At 39.0% G+C, this 19196-nt stretch overlaps 1 protein-coding gene across 1 annotated transcript in view; it reads right to left on the bottom strand.

Annotated features, from left to right (window-relative positions):
• The window catches only part of ARMC3 (armadillo repeat containing 3), an 85700-nt gene that overhangs the window by 48598 nt on the left and 17906 nt on the right, over positions 1-19196 (bottom strand). Inside the window, exons 4-7 of the mRNA XM_045588063.1 lie at positions 8648-8716; positions 8029-8204; positions 5024-5218; positions 4013-4196 (exon numbers count right to left, since the gene is read on the bottom strand). Of these exons, the coding sequence (XP_045444019.1) occupies positions 4013-4196; positions 5024-5218; positions 8029-8204; positions 8648-8716 (624 nt within the window). The remainder of the gene's footprint in view (positions 1-4012; positions 4197-5023; positions 5219-8028; positions 8205-8647; positions 8717-19196) is intronic.

Here is a 19196-nt window from a genome sequence, read left to right as displayed (position 1 = left end):
AAAATATTAAGTGCCAGGTGAGAGTTAAAGACTATCTGGTCAATTTTTTTTTTTTTGTACTACAAATAAAGAATGGATTTCAACAAATGGTGCTTAGTACATTGGGTATTCATGTACAAAAGAATGAAGTTGGCCCATCTGGTGGGGCTCAGTGATAGAGCATCGACCTTTGAACTAGATCACAGTTCAATTCCAGATTGGGGTCTCAGTCCCCAGTAGGGGACATGTAGGAGGCAGCTGGTAAGTGGTTCTCTCTCCTCATTGATGTTTCTCTCTCTCTTCCTCACCCTTCCTCTCTGAAATCAATTTTAAAAATTTTAATTTTTAAATTTTTTTAAGAAGAATGAAGGTGGATCCTTACCTCATACCATATATAAAAACAACTCAAATTAAGTCAAAGACCTAAAATTATTGGAAGACAACATAAGGGGAAAACTTCATGACATTGGATTTAATATCATAAATGATTTCTTGGATTTGACACCCAAAGCACAGGTGAAAAAGAAAATAAATTGGACCATATCAAAATAAAAAACTTTCCTGCATCAAAGGATACAATCAACAGAGTGAAAAGATAACACACAGAATGAGAGAAAATATTTGTATCTTATAACAGGTTAATATCCAGAATATATAAAGAATTACTACAACTCAACAACAACAAAAATAAACCACCTGGTTAAAAAATTGGCAGAGAATTTGAATAAACATTTCTCCAAATAGATATATAAATGGTTAATAACCACAGGGAGAAGATGAGCAAAATAGCTGTCATTAGGGAAATGCAAATCAAAACACAGTGAAATACCATTTCACACCCATTAGAATGGCTTCTATTTTAAAAAAAGGGGTGGGTTGAGGTTGAATAGGGAATAAAGGGGGATAAATGGTGGTGGAAGAAGAGTTGACTTGGGGTGGTGAACACACAATATATTATACAGATAATGTATTCTCTACTTGTACACCTGAAATCTTTGTAACTTTATTAACGAGCTAGAGGCCCGGTGCACAAAATTTGTGCACGAGGAGGGGGTTCCCCTCAGCCCAGCCCTCTTGCAATCCAGAACCCCTCTGGGGATGTCCAACTGCCGGTTTAGGCCCAATTCCACATGGGGCCTAAATCGGCAGTTGGACATCCCTCTGGCAATATCAAAATAATTGGCTCCTAACCATTTACCTGCCTGCCTGCCTGATTGCCCTTAACCACCTCTGCCTTGGCCCTTGCCCATTGCAGCTTTGTCCAAAAGGATGTCCAGATGTCCGGAAGGTTGTTCAGCTGTCCGGTCTAATTAGCATATTATGCTTTTTTTTAGTATAGATGTCACTCCAATAAAATCAACTTAAAAATGAAAAATAAGTTTTGGTGATAAGTGGACAAATTTGAACCCATGTGCACTGCTGGGGAAAACAATATGGCGAATCCTCTATTAAGCATAGAATTACCAAATGACCTAATAATTCCACTTCTTGGTATATACCCCAAAGAATTAAAAGCAGGGACTTGAAGAGATATTTGTACATCCATGTTAATAACAGCATTATTCACAATAGCCAGAGGGTGGAAACAACCCAGATGTCCATCAGTGGATGAGTGGATCAACAAAATGTGGTGTATACATACAATGGAATACTATTCAACTTTAAAAATGAAGGAAATTCTGACACATTCTAATAGTAGACCTTGAGAACAGCATGCTAAGTAAAATAAGCCAATCACAAAGGGACAATTATTGTATAATTCCATTTACGTAAGTATTTAGAAATCATAGAGACAGAAAGAATGGTAGTTGCCAGGGACTGCAGGGAGGGGGGAGTGTTTAATGGGGAGAAAGTGTCAGTTTTGCAAGATGAAGCAAGTTCAGTGGGTGAATTGTGGTGATGACAGCACAGTAGCATGAATTTACTTAATGGTTAAGTGAATTTATTTATTGGTTACTTAAATAATTAAGATGAAAAAGTTCTATTATGTGTATTCTATGACAGTTAATAAAAGAATAGAACTTTCCTTTTCTTCCATCAAAACCTGCTTCTCTTCTTCAGTTCCTATTTCTATGAGTTTCACCCTTCTACTTCCAGCTGTGGAGACCAGAAAGCTGGCCTTATCCTAGGCATCACCTGCTTCTTCCCTCAGTGCATGTGGTCACTCACACAAACTGTCCTGGTCATTCTCCTTGCCTCTGAGTCCATTCCAAGTACCATGTCTCTGTTTCAGGATACCTTCACCTCTCTCCAAAATTCCCCCAGCAACCCCCTTCCTCATCTTTGCAACAAAAGTGCTCTTTCTTTAAAAAGTGAAAATCTGCAATGTTCCCTCCTCTTTCTATGTCAATTCAAGGCTCTTTGTTGCTATCAATATAAAGCTCAAAGTCCTTAACTTGACTTAGAACATCCATTAGCGTTTGGTTCCTCATTACTGGATAACCTTAACTCTCAGTTTTCTGCTACCTTCTATTCACTGACCATTCTGAAAACTTACAGTTCTGGACCTTACCAGGCTCTGTCCCCCTCTGGCCTTTACACACACTGTTCCATCACCTTTCAGTGCTGCTGATCCTCCCCACTTCCACCAGGAACTCCTCTGCCGAGCCAATTTCCATTATTTACTCTAGGTTCTAGTCTGAACGGGTCCTTTCTATTTCAGGAAGACTTCTCTGATCCAAGTCTGTCTTAGGTGGCCCTCCTGGGGTGACCTCATTCTTCCATCATCAAACCCATTTGCATTGTGATTGCCTATTTATCTGCCTGTTCTGCCTTTATTGACACCAGGGAGCTGGATTCAGTAAATCATTAATAAATGAGTTAATAAATAGGTCCAGAGAAGCTGTAGTTCACGCACAGTCACATATCGAGGTCAGTGCTGTGCCAGCGGTGGAACTAGCAGTAGAACTAAAACGCCAGACACTATCCCTGCAGTGTTCTTCCCTCTGCTGCATCACACGAAGGTGATAAACTCGTGGAACTCACTAACCCCAAAGGGGCTGACACACTAATCCAAAGAGAAGTTGAGATATACACAAATTTTAAGTGTGACCTTGTTCCTGTCTTCCTGCTATCCTTTCATTGGGTCTCAGACAGCTGAGGTCTGCGATAGACAGCAACCAGAACTGACCAGATATGGTAAGGTCTAGTTCCATCAACCAACTTTTGCCAATATTAAAAAACTTGTTTTTTATAGCCTATCTTTAGATATGGCACATATAATGTAACTCAAAGGCACACTCTATTATCAACTATGTACCAGACAGTGAAATTTGGCTTTGTATTAAAACTTTGCCTTGAAGAAATCCAGTATGGGTTGAAAAGAAAATGTTTCCCATAATATACACAGAGACATATATACAGATATGAGTATATTTGTTTAGAATATAAATCACTTAAACTAGTCAGAGTTGTTATCATTTATATGAGGAGTGATGTGGAAGGGGAAAAATAAAGTCACATCTTTTACTAAATCATATACTCCAAATATACATAAATTAAAACTATAACTTCATCTTTGGAGCTTGTGATATAATTAATCTCTCATATTTTACAGATTTATGTCATTATGTCTTGCCACTGAAATGAAATTGCATTATATATAGAGTATGAGCATATTATTTTTCACAGCTCTATAACATGGCACTGACTCAGCTGAAATCTGAAATTACTACATAGATATCATTCTAAATGTGGATTTATTGAAATAATGTTTTCAGGATCACAAGCAATGAGCATATTCTGCATAACTCCAAAATCAAGAGAAATAAAGAATTAAAACTTAATTTAGGACTTATTCATTTAAAATAGAGTTATAATTAAATCATGTTCTGTTTATTATATCCTTGACAAAGCAATATCTATTTTAACTCACTGGCATTAAGATGAAATTTGGTCTTAAACAGTAAGTATTAGCACTATTCTCAAACTATTCATTTAAACGCAGACAAATATTCTAGTGTTTGCTAGTACTAATCAAAATCAAGAATACAGACGGAATATGTGTGCTTAGACTCCATAAATTGAGACATACGGTCATAAGCTGCTTTTGTAATTGCTTTTGCTGCATTCTTCTGAATATCAGGAATTGTAGAGTTTTCTGCAAATGTTAAGAGCTTCTTAAGACCCCCTGACTGTTGAATCTGCACCATGGTATCCTTATCTTCAAGGCAATTGGCTATCACTGAAAGCGCTTCTATATGAAGGTCATTCAATTCCTAACAATAAAAGCAAACACAATTTTAAAAAGTTATACTAAAATAAATTTATACTTTCCAAATTTTACACAAGAGGAACTCTGGTCATTCAGAACATAATGTAATTGATTTTGATGGGACAGAGGCCCCAGGAAACAGTTCTGCTCATTAACATGACATCACTCTCCCTGACAGTTTGCCCCAGGTTTTCTCATCTCCCTACTCCAAAGGGTTTTATAGATAAAAACAATTCCTGGAAACTTCTGGTAATGATATTCAAGTGAAGGTACTCATACAATGTTTCACCAAAAACAATGTTCAAATCTGGAGAAAAAAATTTTGAAAAAGCAAACAGAAGCTGAAGAAAATTATATTCCTTAAAATTCGCTTTCCTGCCTGAGGAATCTCCCAAACCCCCAGAGCAGTGAAACTGCAGCCTCACCTGAGCTAGAAATTTAAGACGGACATCCTTAAAGTGAGAGAAACACAGAAAGATGCTGTGTGGAATACCACGACAGTGTTTTGATTTTCTTTAGATAAATACCCCAAAGTGGAATTGCTGAGTCATATGGTGGTTCTGTTTTTAATTTTTTGAGAAACCTCCAAGGAAATTTTAAAAAATTATTTTACAATGGCCTTTATCATTACTCTGATTTAATCAAGCTGATAAAATTATGTAGCGATAAGCAAATTAGTCCACTATATTTAGTACCATGCTTAAATATAATAAAATTTTATTTTACAAATTCTTCTAAAAAATTAAAAATATTCTATAATTTTCATATTTTATAACAGCATTTAGGAGCGATACATTTCCTCATAGACAGTTGAACAAATGTTTTAAATACCTTAGTTTCCAGAATCTTAATAAGGTGATCCATCCCTTGATTGTCTCTTAACATTGCTCGCGACAGCTTATCATTTGTAATAACACCTAAGGTTTTGAGAGCCAACAACTGAATAATTGGATATTCTGACTTAAAAAGCTCTAATATAGGAGGGATGGCATTTAGTTCTGGAAGTGTAGTTCGACATTTAAATTCCTGCCATGAAATACAAATGATCAAATAAGTAAATTTGAAAGCAAAATATAGTCTCAATAATGGAGAATTTCAATTTTCTAACAAAGAATATTCTAAGTTATAGTTTTGAAATCTTTCATTCCAAATTCCTTTTCAAAATAATTCATAAACGAAAATAAGAAAACCCTCATTCGACAACACCAAAATATTTATTGTAACTATGCAGACATTGCCAATAACAGGAAACAGACATATCTATGACTTATACAGTATCTATTGTTTTTTTATTTTATAGCAAGTTTTTATTACCATGAATAGTATTACAATGAAAGCTACTCATAATGAAATTCTTTTCACATTCTCTGTCCTGTGTCAAATAGTATTTGATAAAATGAAATTATGGCATCAGTTCTTTATTATCTTTATTCAAAAGGATCGTTTATGAAATGCAATGCTATTTGCAGGCCTTGTGCATGCAAATTCACATCAGGTTTAGTTCAGACACATGACCTTTATTTAAGAAATTTACAATATCAAGAGGTCATTAGAGTCTAGGCAAATTGCTCTGCATTGTCTATAATTTGGTGTGTGTGATTTGGTAGGAAGGGGTTGGCTAGAATGAACAATGGAGAAAACAAGACAAAATGCCATAAAAAGCTCCCAAGCTCTGACATTTTATGTCAAAATGTAAAAAAAAAAAAAAAAAAAAAAAAAAAAAAAAAATATTATGAGTGGAAAAGGCCTCACTTACAGCTTAGCTTTCCTCTAGCCATCCTCAACTGTTAATATTCAGCTTCCTTCAGACATAAAAAAATGGGTTTTGTGTTGAATTGTACCCCCCAAAATATAGGTTGAAGTACTACCTTCAGTTCCTAAAAAATGTGACCTTATTTTAACAGGGTCATTGCATATATAACTAAGTTAAGGCCATAATAGCTTAGTGTGGGTTCTTAATGGTGTCCTTATAAAAATTGGTGTCTTTGTAACAAGAGAAGAAATGACAGAGGGAGAGACTGCACTGCTACCGCTGCAAACCAAGAGACACCAAGGATTGATGCCATCATCAGACTCTGGAAAGAGTCAAGGATGGGTTTTACCCAGAATCACAGAGGGAGCATGCCCCTCCTGACACCTTGATTTCAGAAATCCAGCTTCCAGCACTGTTAGAGAATAAATCCTATTGTTTGAAGCCACCCAGTATGTGGTACTTTGTTACCACAGTCCTGAGAAATTAATAACACGATTATTAACTAGTGCTTCTGTTATGAATAGTGGAGGTCTTTTCATTCCTGTTTATTGATGAAAAAAAAGTATATGGGAACCCAGCCAGTGTGGCTCAGCTGATTGAGCATGGTCCCCTGCACAAGAGGTCACCAGTTGGTTCCTGGTCAGGGCACATGCTGGATTTGGGGCTCCATTCCCAGTGGGAGGCATGCAGGAGGCAGCCAATTGATGTTTCTCTCTCATCAATGTCTCTCTTTAAAATTTTATCCCTCCCCCTCCTCTCTCTCTAATATCAGTAAAAACATATTTCTTAAAAATATTGCCAAAAAGAGCTGGAAAGAAACTTGGGATATAAAGCACACACAGTCTTGGAGGATTATTTTGGCCTATCGGGTAAGGTAAAGCCTTCAGTAACCAGAAAAGGGAAACAAAGCTGAGCTGTTCTCTCAGGATGCCCTTTAGGGAGAAGCAATGGTAAAACCAGTCACTGCCCAGCCAAGTGCAAGGGCTGCTAGGCCACAAGTGAGTGCTTTTGCTGCCTTTGGCATAAGCCTCTTGGTCTCTCTTTTTCTGTATGATACGTCGAGACAGTTTACCCAGAACCCTCCCTCATCTTTGCTTTGCCATCTCTCCCTTTCACACTCTACTGCTGGCTACTTACAGTGGTATATTTGTATTTTCAGTTGATCTAAGCTAATCAAATGTGTGTGAGAATTGTTCAGGAACCTGAGCGAGAAAGGAAGCAGAGAAGGGTGTCCATAATTGCTCATAGTGTCAGGGAACTGACCTGCTGTGGGTGTAAGACTTCGAATGTTGCCCTGGCCGGCTTGGCTCAGTGGATAGAGCATGGGCCTGAGGACTGAAGGGTCACAGGTTTGATTCCAGTCCAGGCCATGTGCCTGGGTTGCTGGCTCGATCCCGGGGGGAGTAGGGGGGGGGGTAGGGAGCATGCAGGAGGCAGCTGATCAATGATTCTCTCTCCCTTCCTCTCTGAAATCAATAAAAAAAAATTTTTTTTTTTTAAAGAGTTTGAATGTTTGTTGGGGCAGAGGTGGGGAACAGAGAGCAAGCCAGGTTGGGGAGAAGAAGGTTGTCAGTTTCCATTACAAAAGAGAGCAGAACAGTGAGGTCACATCTTACAGTTGTGAATGATGAGTTCTGCTCAGTGTCCTCAACTCACAGGCTTTCACCAATGAATACACCTGTTCCAAAATCCTGAGACACCGAGGAGGGCGTCTATTACACCCACTGTGCTCAGGGCACCAAGGCTAGATCAATAGGTCAAACCTAGTTAAACATGAACATTAGATTTCCCGTTCCAGAAGAAATACATTTTATCTAGTATAATTCCATCTTAATTTGTAAACCATGCCATTCTTTTAGAATTAAAAAATACATCTCTAAAAATGCCCTTTCATGGGAGACAAAATACTTGCAAAAATTGAAAGGAATCTACACTAAACTTCCTTTATTCCTGAATGATCACTATTAAATAGTACTAAGAAGTACTAATTAAAACTGGTGAGTTTCAAGCTTTTTCTTTTTAATAGGAAAGCAAATCCTACAATCAAGTTTTGGTCAAAATACATTTTAGGAATGAAACTTACCTGGACCAGGTTGTAAATGCACTCAATGGAGTTCTTCTTCACATCGGGGTCGGGGCTGCTCAGCAGTCTGATGAGGGGCTCTAAGCCACCGTGTTCGAATATCTGCACTTTGCTGGTGTACTCCGCAGACATGTTTGCTAGGCAAAGACTAGCAAACTCGTGGATAACTACCTCTTCTGCATGCGAAAAATAAATGACATGAGTGTGCTAAATACCTATTCAACCATTACTTTAAATTTTTCAGGCGTCTTCAAACTACGGCCCGCGGGCCACATGCGGCCCGCAGAGGAGTCTGATCCGGCCCGCCAGGTTTTTTGGGCAGTGAGCGCAGCCGAGGTGTTACAGTAGGAATTAGTAGTTCATATAGTCCGGCCCTCCAGCTCTCTGAGGGACCGTGATCTGGCCCCCACTTTAAAAAGTTTGAGGACGCCTGTTTTAAAACATGTTCCGAAAACCAAAGCTCCACAAATCTTACCTTGGCTGGAGGCCCTCTTGGTTGGAGAGATTTTAATGACAACTCACCACTGATATTTCTTAAGCAGTTTTAATAAGCAGTGTAATCAAGTGTGAAAAGTTCACCAGTCCCATTTTTTAAAACACATATAGGATGCCAATTTACCTTCTGGTGCAAGCTGAGCAATAACAGAGTTCATGACATCTAACTCTCTCAACAGTTTTTTAACATCATCTACAACAGAAGCAAAATATTAATGTTTATTACTATTAATAATAATGGCCATGTTTGTTGATTAGTCCCTTATGAGATAGGTTCCACTATCATTTTTTTTTACAAATAAAGAAAACGAGGCTCAAAAGCCACACTGCAAATAAATAGTGGGGCAGGTTTCACATCCAGGCCTGCCTGACCGGACACAAGGAGCCTGTGCTCCTTGATCACTGAGCTATTGTGCTACCGTCTACAGCACTAGAAAAAATAACCATAAAACTGTAAAATGTGATTAGAACATATGCCAAAACTGGTAATTGTGCCCTACACTTGTTTAGTATATAAGAGTAATTCTTTTTTTGTTTTGTTGGAACAGTGTTTTCATTTTTATTATTATTATTTTTTAAAGAAAACTGCCTGAAGGGCACTACTTTTTTATTTTTATTTATTTATTTATTTATTTATTTTTATTTTTTTAAATAAATCTTTATTGTTCATATTATTACAAATGTTCCTCATTTTTCCCCCCCTCCATTGCTCTCCTCCACCAGGTTCCCACCCCACCCTCTGCCCTTTCCACACCCCCCATTGTCCTCATCCATAGGTGCACAGTTTTTGTTCAGACTCTTTCCACACTCCCCACTCCCCTTTTCCCCAAGAATCGTCAGTTCACTCCCCTTCCATACCTCTGATTCTATTATATTCACCAGTTAATATTTTTCGTCAGGTTTTTTATTCCCTGGGTTTTTAGATTCACTTGTTCATATTTGCATATTTGTTGATCATAATTTTTATCTATATCTTCTTCCTCTTCCTAAAGAACCCCCTTCAGCAATTCATATAATTCTGGTTTGGTGGTGATGAATTCCTTTAGCTTTTTTTTTATTTGTGAAGCTCTTTATCTGACCTTCGATTCTGAGTGATAGCTTTGCTGGGTAGAGTATTTTGGCTGTAGATTCTTTTTTTTTTTTTTAAATATATTTTATTGATTTTATACAGAGAGGAAGGGAGAGAGATAGAGAGTTAGAAACATCGATGAGAGAGACTCATCGATCAGCTGCCTCTTGCACACCCCCCACTGGGGACATGCCCACAACCAAGGTACATGCCCCTGACCGGAATCGAACCCGGACCCTTCAGTCCCCAAGCCGATGATCTATCCATTGAGCCAAACCGGTCCCAGCTTGGCTGTAGATTCTTGTTATTCATCACCTTGAATATTTCTTGCCATTCCCATCTGGCCTGCATGGTTTCTGTTGAGAAATCAACTGACAATTGAATGGGTGTTCCTTTATAGATAACTACCTGCTTTTCTCTTGCTGCTTTTAATATTCTCTCTTTGTCTTTTGCTCTTGGCATTTTAATTATGACGTGTCTTGGTGTGTTCTTCTTTGGATTCCTTTTGTTTGGGGTTCTGTGCACTTTCTGGACTTGTAAGTCTATTTCTTTCCCCAGGTGGGGGAAGTTTTCTGTCACTATTTCTTTCAGTATGTTTTCAGTATTTTGCTCTCTCTCTTCTTCTGGGACCCCCATAATTCTGATGTTGGTTTGTTTGAAATTGTCCCAGAAGTTTCTTACACTATCTTCAACTTTCTGGATTCTCTTATCGTCTTGCTTCTGTGGAGGAGTGTCCTCTGGCTCTTTGTATTCCAAATCTTTGACTTGATTCTTGCGATCTTCCATTCTGTTTTTCGAACTCTGTATAATATTTTTTATTTCAGACAATGTATTCTTTATTTCTAGTTGATCCCTTTCCATCTCCTCATAGGTCTCATTTATTTTATCGGCCTTTTCTAGGAAACTCTTGAAAAACCTTATAAGCGTGGTTTTGAACTCTATATCCAGTCTCTCTTGTCCTCCATATCTTTTGTTTGTGATCTATTTCCTTGTCTCGGCATTTTCACAGCTTCCCTGAGTTGGTAGGGTGGTGTCCTATATGGTTCAGTGGGTCAGCCTCCCAGTTACCTGAGGTGGACAGTCTTGGTGTAGCCCTTTATGGGCTGTGGGTGCAGTCTTGTTGTTAAGCCTTGCTTGTTTTTGGAATCACTGGGAAGCGTTGATTTCCAAGCCAATTGGCTATGAAGATCAGAAGTGTCTCAGCTAGGAGGGTTTCTATATTCTGCTTGGATGGGGCAGAGTCTTGGGGTGGCACAGACAAGCTTTGGTGAAACCCGAAGATTGGTTGCAGGCACGCGCACCTCTTTGGTATAGGTGCAGACAAGCTTTGGATTCCTGTCTGCCCCTCCCTAGGAGAGTCCTATTGGCAGCGAACGAGGAAGCTAGCCACTGGAAGGGCTTCTGTGCTCCACTTGGATGGGGCAGAGTCTCGGATGGTGCAGACAAGCTGTATTCAGCCCCTCCCTACGAGGATCTGGTTTCTGAGTCCCGCAGTAATGGCCACTGGCTTCACATACCTCCGAGAGATCTCTGCCCACTGCCTGACAGTCTGGCCTCTCCCTGTCTGGGGCTGTCTATCAGAGCAATAGGGTGGTTCTGTTTTCCTCCCGCACAAGAAAGCCAGCCACGCATTAGCTGTCCGCCCTCTCCGTGGGCAGGGAGTAAGCCAGCAGCGAACTCAGCCCGCCCTCTCTGCACTCCGCAAGCAAGCCAGCAGCAAAATCAGGCAGCCGCCTTTTCGTGCGCACAGTTCTCCACACCTTCACAGTTCCTGAGGTTCAGCGGGCCTTCTCTCTCCTTCCCAGATGGTAGAGCCTCCTCTCAGCCAGCCGTTCGGTGCTTCAGGGAGATGTTTCCCCTGTTTTCCAGTTCTAAATTCAAATTTGTTGTGGTAGGCTGCATTCAGGTGTCTACCCTATGCCGCCATCTTGGTTTCTCCCTCTGAAGGGCACTACTCTTATTATTTATTTTTTTTAAGATATATTTTATTGATTTTTTACAGAGAGGAAGAGAGAGGGATAGAGAGTTAGAAACATCGATGAGAGAGAAACACCAATCAGCTGCCTCCTGCACACTCCCTACTGGGGATGTGCCCACAACCAAGGTACATGCCCTTGACTGGAATCGAACCCGGAACCCTTCAGTCAGCAGGCTGATGCTCTATGCACTGAGCCAAACTGGTTTTGGTGGGACAGAGTTTTTAAACTTGATTTTAGTAAAAGTTATACAGAATATGCATAAGCATTATCTTCAGCCTTTTTTATATTAATACATCTGGTTTACATTTCATTTCATTATCAAAATGCCAAAAATGCTTAATGATAAGTTCACTGATTTCTTTAAAGTTCATGTTTGTGTTATTTATATAAGCCTAATCATAGCTAGACAGGTATGGCCATGCCTCTTTTTTGCCATCCTTAACCCCCCTTTTCTGAGAAATAGAGCATGGCTGCTACTTTTGTTTTGCAATTTTTCTTCTTGGTCAGTTATCTTTGTCTGTAAGCAAAAATTAGCGTTACCAACATTTTTGAAAAGTTCACTTTGTAGCAGCCAAAGCAGATGGTTGCTGAATGAATTCTTCCACATTAATTGCTGGATATTCTTGCCCCCCCCCCCCCTTTTTGGACACATTTTCCTGTGAAATTTAGGGACGTGTCTATTCTTCAATTTATCTGTTTCTGTTCAAAATTGCTAAATGAGGGCCAGCAAAATGATAGCCAGCTACATGTATGTGAATACGCCTGAAGTACAAACAAATAATTGAACTTCTGAGAAGTGTTGTGTCCCAAGGTGGAGGAAATCATTTTATAGTGGAAACTCATTTAAAAGACACGTTATCTCCACAGGCTAAGAAATAATAGGTCATTCTAAGTGTTCCGGTGAACTGTGGAGATCTGCACCCTCTGGCAGAACCTATTGGTATTCTCTTCTCTCACGAGCCCAGTGTGTATTGCTAGGAATTATTTTTGGGAAGGCCATAATAAAGTCTCCTCTTTTTCTGGGCTTCTAGCTCTCCAGGAACATCCCCCCATTTGGTATACAAAATAACCTTCCACCAAGTAAGCTTCAAAGTTTCTGCTGCAACACGGACCATGAGGTCCAGAAGGTTCAGGCTGCGTGTACTCTCTGCACCTCTGACTTCTCTGCGGGAAGGATCTGCTCCCCCACGGGGAGAGGCCCCTTGTTGCCTCTGTGTGTGACACCATGTCTTGTTCTGTCAGAGGATTCTCTGTGCCATGAGATCCCTTTCCACCTACGAATGTAGCCCAAATCTGTTCAACAACAGATCTCTTAAGTCCATTCACTAGACCAGTTCCTTATGGTTCAATGGACAATTCAGATTCACTGGCAGCTTTTGTAAATTGGTGGCATCGTTGATCAACTTATTATTCTGCTTTTTGGCAGCAGATTATTCAAAGAATCTTTCCTTAAGGCTAAATCTGCAAAAAAAAATAATGGGTAAGCTGTTACTTTCATCACTTTAAACACAATATGGATCTCTGTCCCCTTCTTTTTCAACAGAGGAAACTCTCAGATATGACAACTGAATAGAATTTCCAACTTGTGGTTTGGTCACATGAACATGTTCTAGTTAAACAGTGTGACACCTTCAAATTTAGTTGTTTCAGAACTGCCAGCACCTTATTTCCTGGAGTACATCATGAAATCTGTTTTACTTGCATTCTTATTTACATTTTTTCCTTTTATTGAATTCACTGGGTGACAATAGTTAACAAAATTATACAGGTTTCACGTGCACAATTCTATAACACATTGCTTGAACATCTCCCATGCCATTGTAAGTTTATTCTTGTGTATGGTGTAAAAGGCAGTCTAGTTTAACTTTTTGCATGTGTCTGTCCAATTTTCCCAAACCATTTATTGAATAGATTATCCTTACCCCATTGTATGTTTTTGCCTCCTTTGTCTAAGATTGACTATAAAGGTGTGGGTTTATTACTGCGCTCTCTAATTCTGTTCCATTAATATGTAAATATCTGTTTGTATGCTAGTACCATGCTGTTTTGATTAACTATAGCTTTGTAGTATAGTTTGATATCAAGTAGTGTGGTTCCTGAACTTATTCTGTGGTTATTTGGAGTGTTTAGTGGTTCATATCAATTTTTGGAATTTTGTCACAATTCTAATTCTGTGACATATTCCATTGGTATCTTGATAAGAATTGTGTTGAATCTATATGTTTTGGGAAGTATGGGCATTTTAATCCATGAGCATGGTATATGCTTCCACTTATTTGTATCTTCTTCAATTTTTTTTTTCTTCAGTGTCTTATAATTTCTGAATACAAGTCTTTTACATCCTTGATTAAATGTATTCAGAAGTATTTTATTCCTTTTGAAGAAACTATGAATGGGGTAGTTTTCTGATAGTTCATTATTGGTATATAAAAATGCAACTGATTTATTTTGTATCTTGTTACTTTGCTGAATTCATTTGTCAGTTCTAGTAGTTTTTTGATAGAATCTTTAGGGTTCTCTCTATATATTGGGTAGTATTATGTCATCTGCAAATAATGACAGTTTTACTTCTTTTTTAAAAAAAATATTTTATTGATTTTTAAATCAATAAAGGGAGAAGGATAGAAAGTTAGAAACACCGATGAGAGAAAAACATCGATCAGCTGCCTCCTGCACACCCTCCACCCAGGATGTGCCCACAACCAACGTACATGCCCTTGACCGGAATCAAACCTGGGACCCCTCAGTCCGCAGGCTGACGCTTTATCTACTGAGCCAAACCGGTTTTGGCGACAGTTTTACTTCTTTCTTCCAATTTGGATGCCTTTTGTTTCTTCTTACTGAGTGCTGTGGCTAGGACTTCCATTACTATGTTTAATTAGGGTGCTGAATGCGGACATCTCTGACTTGTTCCGATCTTTAGGGAAACATTTCTAGTGTTGTCCTTTGGCTACAGTAAACCCTTAAATTTGCAGATCTCAATGTACTGAATTTTGGGTTTAATGGATTAAATATCTAGTCTCTATGTTATATGTGAAAAATAACACCCTGTTATGTTAATCTTAAAATGCTTTTAACCAAGATTTGCTTATAATTAACAGGTTATTTTTTTGTTATTAATTTACTGTTATTTTTAACAAATTATAGCGAATAGGCCATATGTTGGAAAAATACTGTAGTGATTTTGCCAACAGAAATAATTATTATTAGTACATATCTACAACTATACTCTATATATTTAAATCCAAGAGTCACCACTCATAAGAAATGTTAAAGGAATGATCAGCACGTGATCACACCGCTTCACATGTGGTAATTGGGTTCTGATGTTTTGTGGCATGATCTTCTGCAGCAATTTTAATGCTTGCTGGCCAGTGTTCCTACATATAGTGAGTTGTGCCCCAGTTGGATGCATTTGTTTACTCCAGTGACTTGTAAATGCACACATTTACTAGGCCTACTCAGTATAAGTTTAAAATTACTGTAATACATATAGATAACTTTTCTGTGAAATTAAGCTTTTCATACATACTTAATTTCAATTACAAAAATGTGTCTACATAACTTTAAAAAAGTAAACTAATTTGTCAGATTTTTAACACGCACATTCAGGAAACCTACTTTATTATATAATGAACTTTCAGCTTTAACGGACACCCTCTCACCTGAATTAGTCTGTTATTATTGAGGTTTTATTATATGATGTTGGCTGTGGGTTCGTGATATATGTATGACCTTTGTTACGTTGAGTTATGCTTGCTTCCTCTATTTCCTGCTGAGAGTTTTTATCATAAATGGATGCTGGATTTTATCAAATGCTTTTCTGCATAGATTGATATGATCATGTATTTTTTTTTCATCCTTCGTTTCACTTCTGTAGTATCATGTTTATTGATTTGTGAATATTATACAATAAATCCCACTTGGTCATGGTGTGTGATCTTTTTAATATATTGCTGGATTTGGTTTGTAAATATTTTTTTTAAGGAATTTTTTTAATTGACTTTGGAGAGAGGAAGGAAGAGGGATAGAGAGATAGAAACATGGATGAGAGAGAAACATTTATCATTGATTGTCTGCTTCCTGCATGCCCCTCTCTGGGGATGGATCCTGCCACCTGGGCATGTGTGTGGGCTTGGGTACAGCAGCACAGCGCCAGCCTGAATGCAGCTGAGCTCAGAGACTAAGCTAGAAGAATTGGGACAGAGAGTGAATGGGACTAAACTTTGTCAGGGACTGATGTGAGGCACAGAATTTCTGGATCCTGGCCCTTCTACCACTGCAGAATTGATGGAGATGAGATACCAGGAATCTGGGGACAGTCTTTCATTTCTACTCCAATAACAGACCATAGTACATCTCATTCTTATTGTATGGGCCACTGAAATGCTTTTCTCATGACCCTGTGGACGAGCCCTATTGGCACCAGCAGCACTACCAAGCTCAATGTGGCTTCTTCTGTAAATTCTTCGTTATCAGTCTAGTCTTCAGTTGGTTATTCATGATGACTGTTCTAAAATTCAGTTGTAATTCCATTTTGGTCCTGGAAAGGGGTGAGTATAGCTTCCACCTACTCTGCTGCTATCTTGGATTTCCCTACAATTTGTTAGTTGCATAATATTGGTCCTCTAATTTATCCTTGACCTTGTATATGCTTACATCAACCTTTTTCTAAAATGGCAAGCTCTTCAGATTGCCTTAAAGTGATACAAAGTCTAGGCTTCGAAGGCTACTTCTCACAGGGATCCTGATGAACTCTCTCTTTAATTGACTTCATTAAATAAGTCTCTGTTATAAGGCCTCATCAAACTAAATACAAACTTTCAATTAAAAAAAGACAGCAGCTCCATTTTGATAAAAATGTTTAACAAAGTAATTTATGTGCCTGTCTCAAATGACTCAGGCTTAGCATAGGCACACAGCTCAACCACTCTAGGGAAAAAAAAGAAGCAAGAATTTGTTTGCAACTGCCAAAGAGAAAGATGGCTCTCATAGCAATCCTTTTAGCACCTGAAATTCTATTGAAACTTCTGTTGGTTTATCCATTATGAACATAGTTATATTATTGAGTGCATAAAAAGGGTATGAAGAGTCAAATTTCTGAAGAATCGGCCATTTTTTAAAGACTTCCCAAAGATGATAAATTAACTGTGTATTTAGAGATTATTCTGGAAACATGACTTTTCATTGAGATTAAATGACTGCTTACTTTTTGTTCTAAGTTTTCCATGGGCATGTGTGAAAATGAAGCAATAGCTGATAATGGCTCTCTTAACAAAAAAGGAAGTTCACACGAAGTTGAGGATGCCATGTGTTTAATCTGTGTCCACAATAGAACAGACAAAAAATCAGTTCAGTTAATCCCCAAACTGGTTTGTGTGTGTTGTTTTTTTTACCCAATTCATAGAATCAATGGAAAGCTCTTAGAAGTTCACTCAGCATACCTGAGACTCAAGCATTCAATGGAGACCTTGAAGGCAGTAAAGTTCTTTCCATTGTTAAGCTTGGTGGTTGCAGATTGCACTGGCCCTTAGCACTGGTCCTTGTCTAGCAACCAGCTTACAGAATATGGCTTGGTAGGTCTAAGAAAGTCAATTCATTTAGTACCTAAATGCAACAATAATTCTTAATATTTTTTTGTCACAGATTCCTTTAGAAACTCATGAAATTACTTCTATAAATCTGCTCAGAAAAAGAGTTTGCAACCAGTTTGAAGGGCTTCCCAGATTATAAACTTCTTATATATTGGAACATGAGAATCCTATTTAATAAAACAGTAATATACAAATTGACTGTATCTCTGCTACACCCACAAACCACATTCACAAGCCAATCAGGATCAAATATGCAAATAAACCCAACCAAGATGGCTGTGGCCACGGAGAGCAAGAAGGAAGCTTGGGTTTCCCCAGCAATGGAGGAAGCCAAGCTTTCCACCTGCCCTTGCCAGCCCAGGCCTTCACTCAATACTACAAAGTTTCAACAATAGAAGATAAATAAATTCCAACAAAAATGATGGCAGCCACAGAGCTGAAGAGAGCAGGAGGTTTGAGTTGCTCCCAGAGATGGAAGAAGCTAAGCTTTCCACCTGCCCAGGCTGGCCCAGGCCTCCATTCCAAGTTACAAAGTTTCAATTATAGAAGATAAATAAATCCTAGATTCTAGGGCTTCCGCTTGGGTCACCAGGGGGTGTGTCTGGCCTGCAAACCACAACAGGCCCTTCGCCCAGACCACCGCACACACCAAGGGAATCCCCACCCTGATCTGGGATACTCGTAAGGGAAAACCAGCTGGTCCCCAACCATGCACAGGCCTCTATCCTATCTAATAAAACAGTAATATGCAAATTGACCATCATTCCAACACACAAGATGGCTGCCCCATATGGTCAAAGATGACTGCCCACAAGATGACCAGCAGGAGAGGGCAGTTAGGAGGGACCAGGTTTGCAAGGTTTGGGCAGTTGGGGGCAACTGGGCCTGCAGGGAAGGGAGTTGAGGGGAACCCAGGCCTGCAGGGGAGGGCAATTAGGGGCAACAGACTGGCAGGGGAGCAGTTAGGCACCAATCAGGCTGGCATGGGAATGGTTAGGGAGTGATCAGGCTGGTAGGCAGAAGCAATTAGGGCAATCGGGAAGACAGGCAGGTGAGCAGTTGGGAGCCAGCAGTCCTGAATTGTGAGAGGGATGTCCCAGATTGGAGAGGGTGCAGGCTGGGCTGAGGGACAACCCCTGCCCCCCCGTGCTCAAATTAAAATGAACAGAAATTAAGAGCTAAGTAAGCAGGAAGAAGTCATAGAGGATTAGACATTAAACTAGAAAATATAAATATAAACAATAAATTATAATTCTCCTTTCCAAATGATATGCATTCTTCTCCAATATCATTTAGAAGGAGAACCTGACTTAGCATTCACACTAAAGTTAAGGATTATAAAATATTTGGTAAATAAAACGTCTGCTAAACTATGAGTCAGAGAGTAAAGTTCCAATTCTAAAACTAATCTTAGTTCTGTTAATAGCCACCTGCATGACTTTGGGCCAGGAACCTAATCCTTTAGGGATAATTCTTGTTTTTAAAATGAGGAGTTGTACAAGAGGTATTACACAGCACCTTTGGTTCTCAAATTATGTAGTGTGTAAACAGAATAAAAACATAAGAAAAATTTTAATTTTCCTTTTTTTGGCTATAAATACATTCAAAACAGCACATTCAGTATGGCAATCCTTGAGAAAAGTTTACAAAGTCCCCGCAATATAAATGATTACTACTCCATTTAACTTCTCTGTGCCTCAGCTACCTCATATGTAAAGGAAAAAATAATAGCACCAACCTCATTAGAGATTTAATACATAAACAGCACGTACAATAATGCCTGGTAAGTACTACATTGTGTTGACCGATGTTATCATAATCCAAGTTGATGGAACACCTACTCCCTCACAACTGTCCTCATCCTGCTCTCACCCCCAGAAACATGCCCAGAGCCCACCTCAGCCACCATTTGGAATTCCTGCAATTGCTGCCAGAACCCCTCCACCAAAATTCCCGATGGAATCCAGTTTCTCCCCCACACAGGTGCTGCTCCTGTAGTCTCCGCAGCTGAGGTGGTAAAGGCACAGATGC

Source organism: Pipistrellus kuhlii, unplaced genomic scaffold (assembly GCF_014108245.1).
Source record: "Pipistrellus kuhlii isolate mPipKuh1 unplaced genomic scaffold, mPipKuh1.p scaffold_m20_p_1, whole genome shotgun sequence".
Lineage (NCBI taxonomy): Eukaryota > Metazoa > Chordata > Mammalia > Chiroptera > Vespertilionidae > Pipistrellus > Pipistrellus kuhlii.
This window is presented reverse-complemented; position numbering and strand designations above follow the sequence as displayed.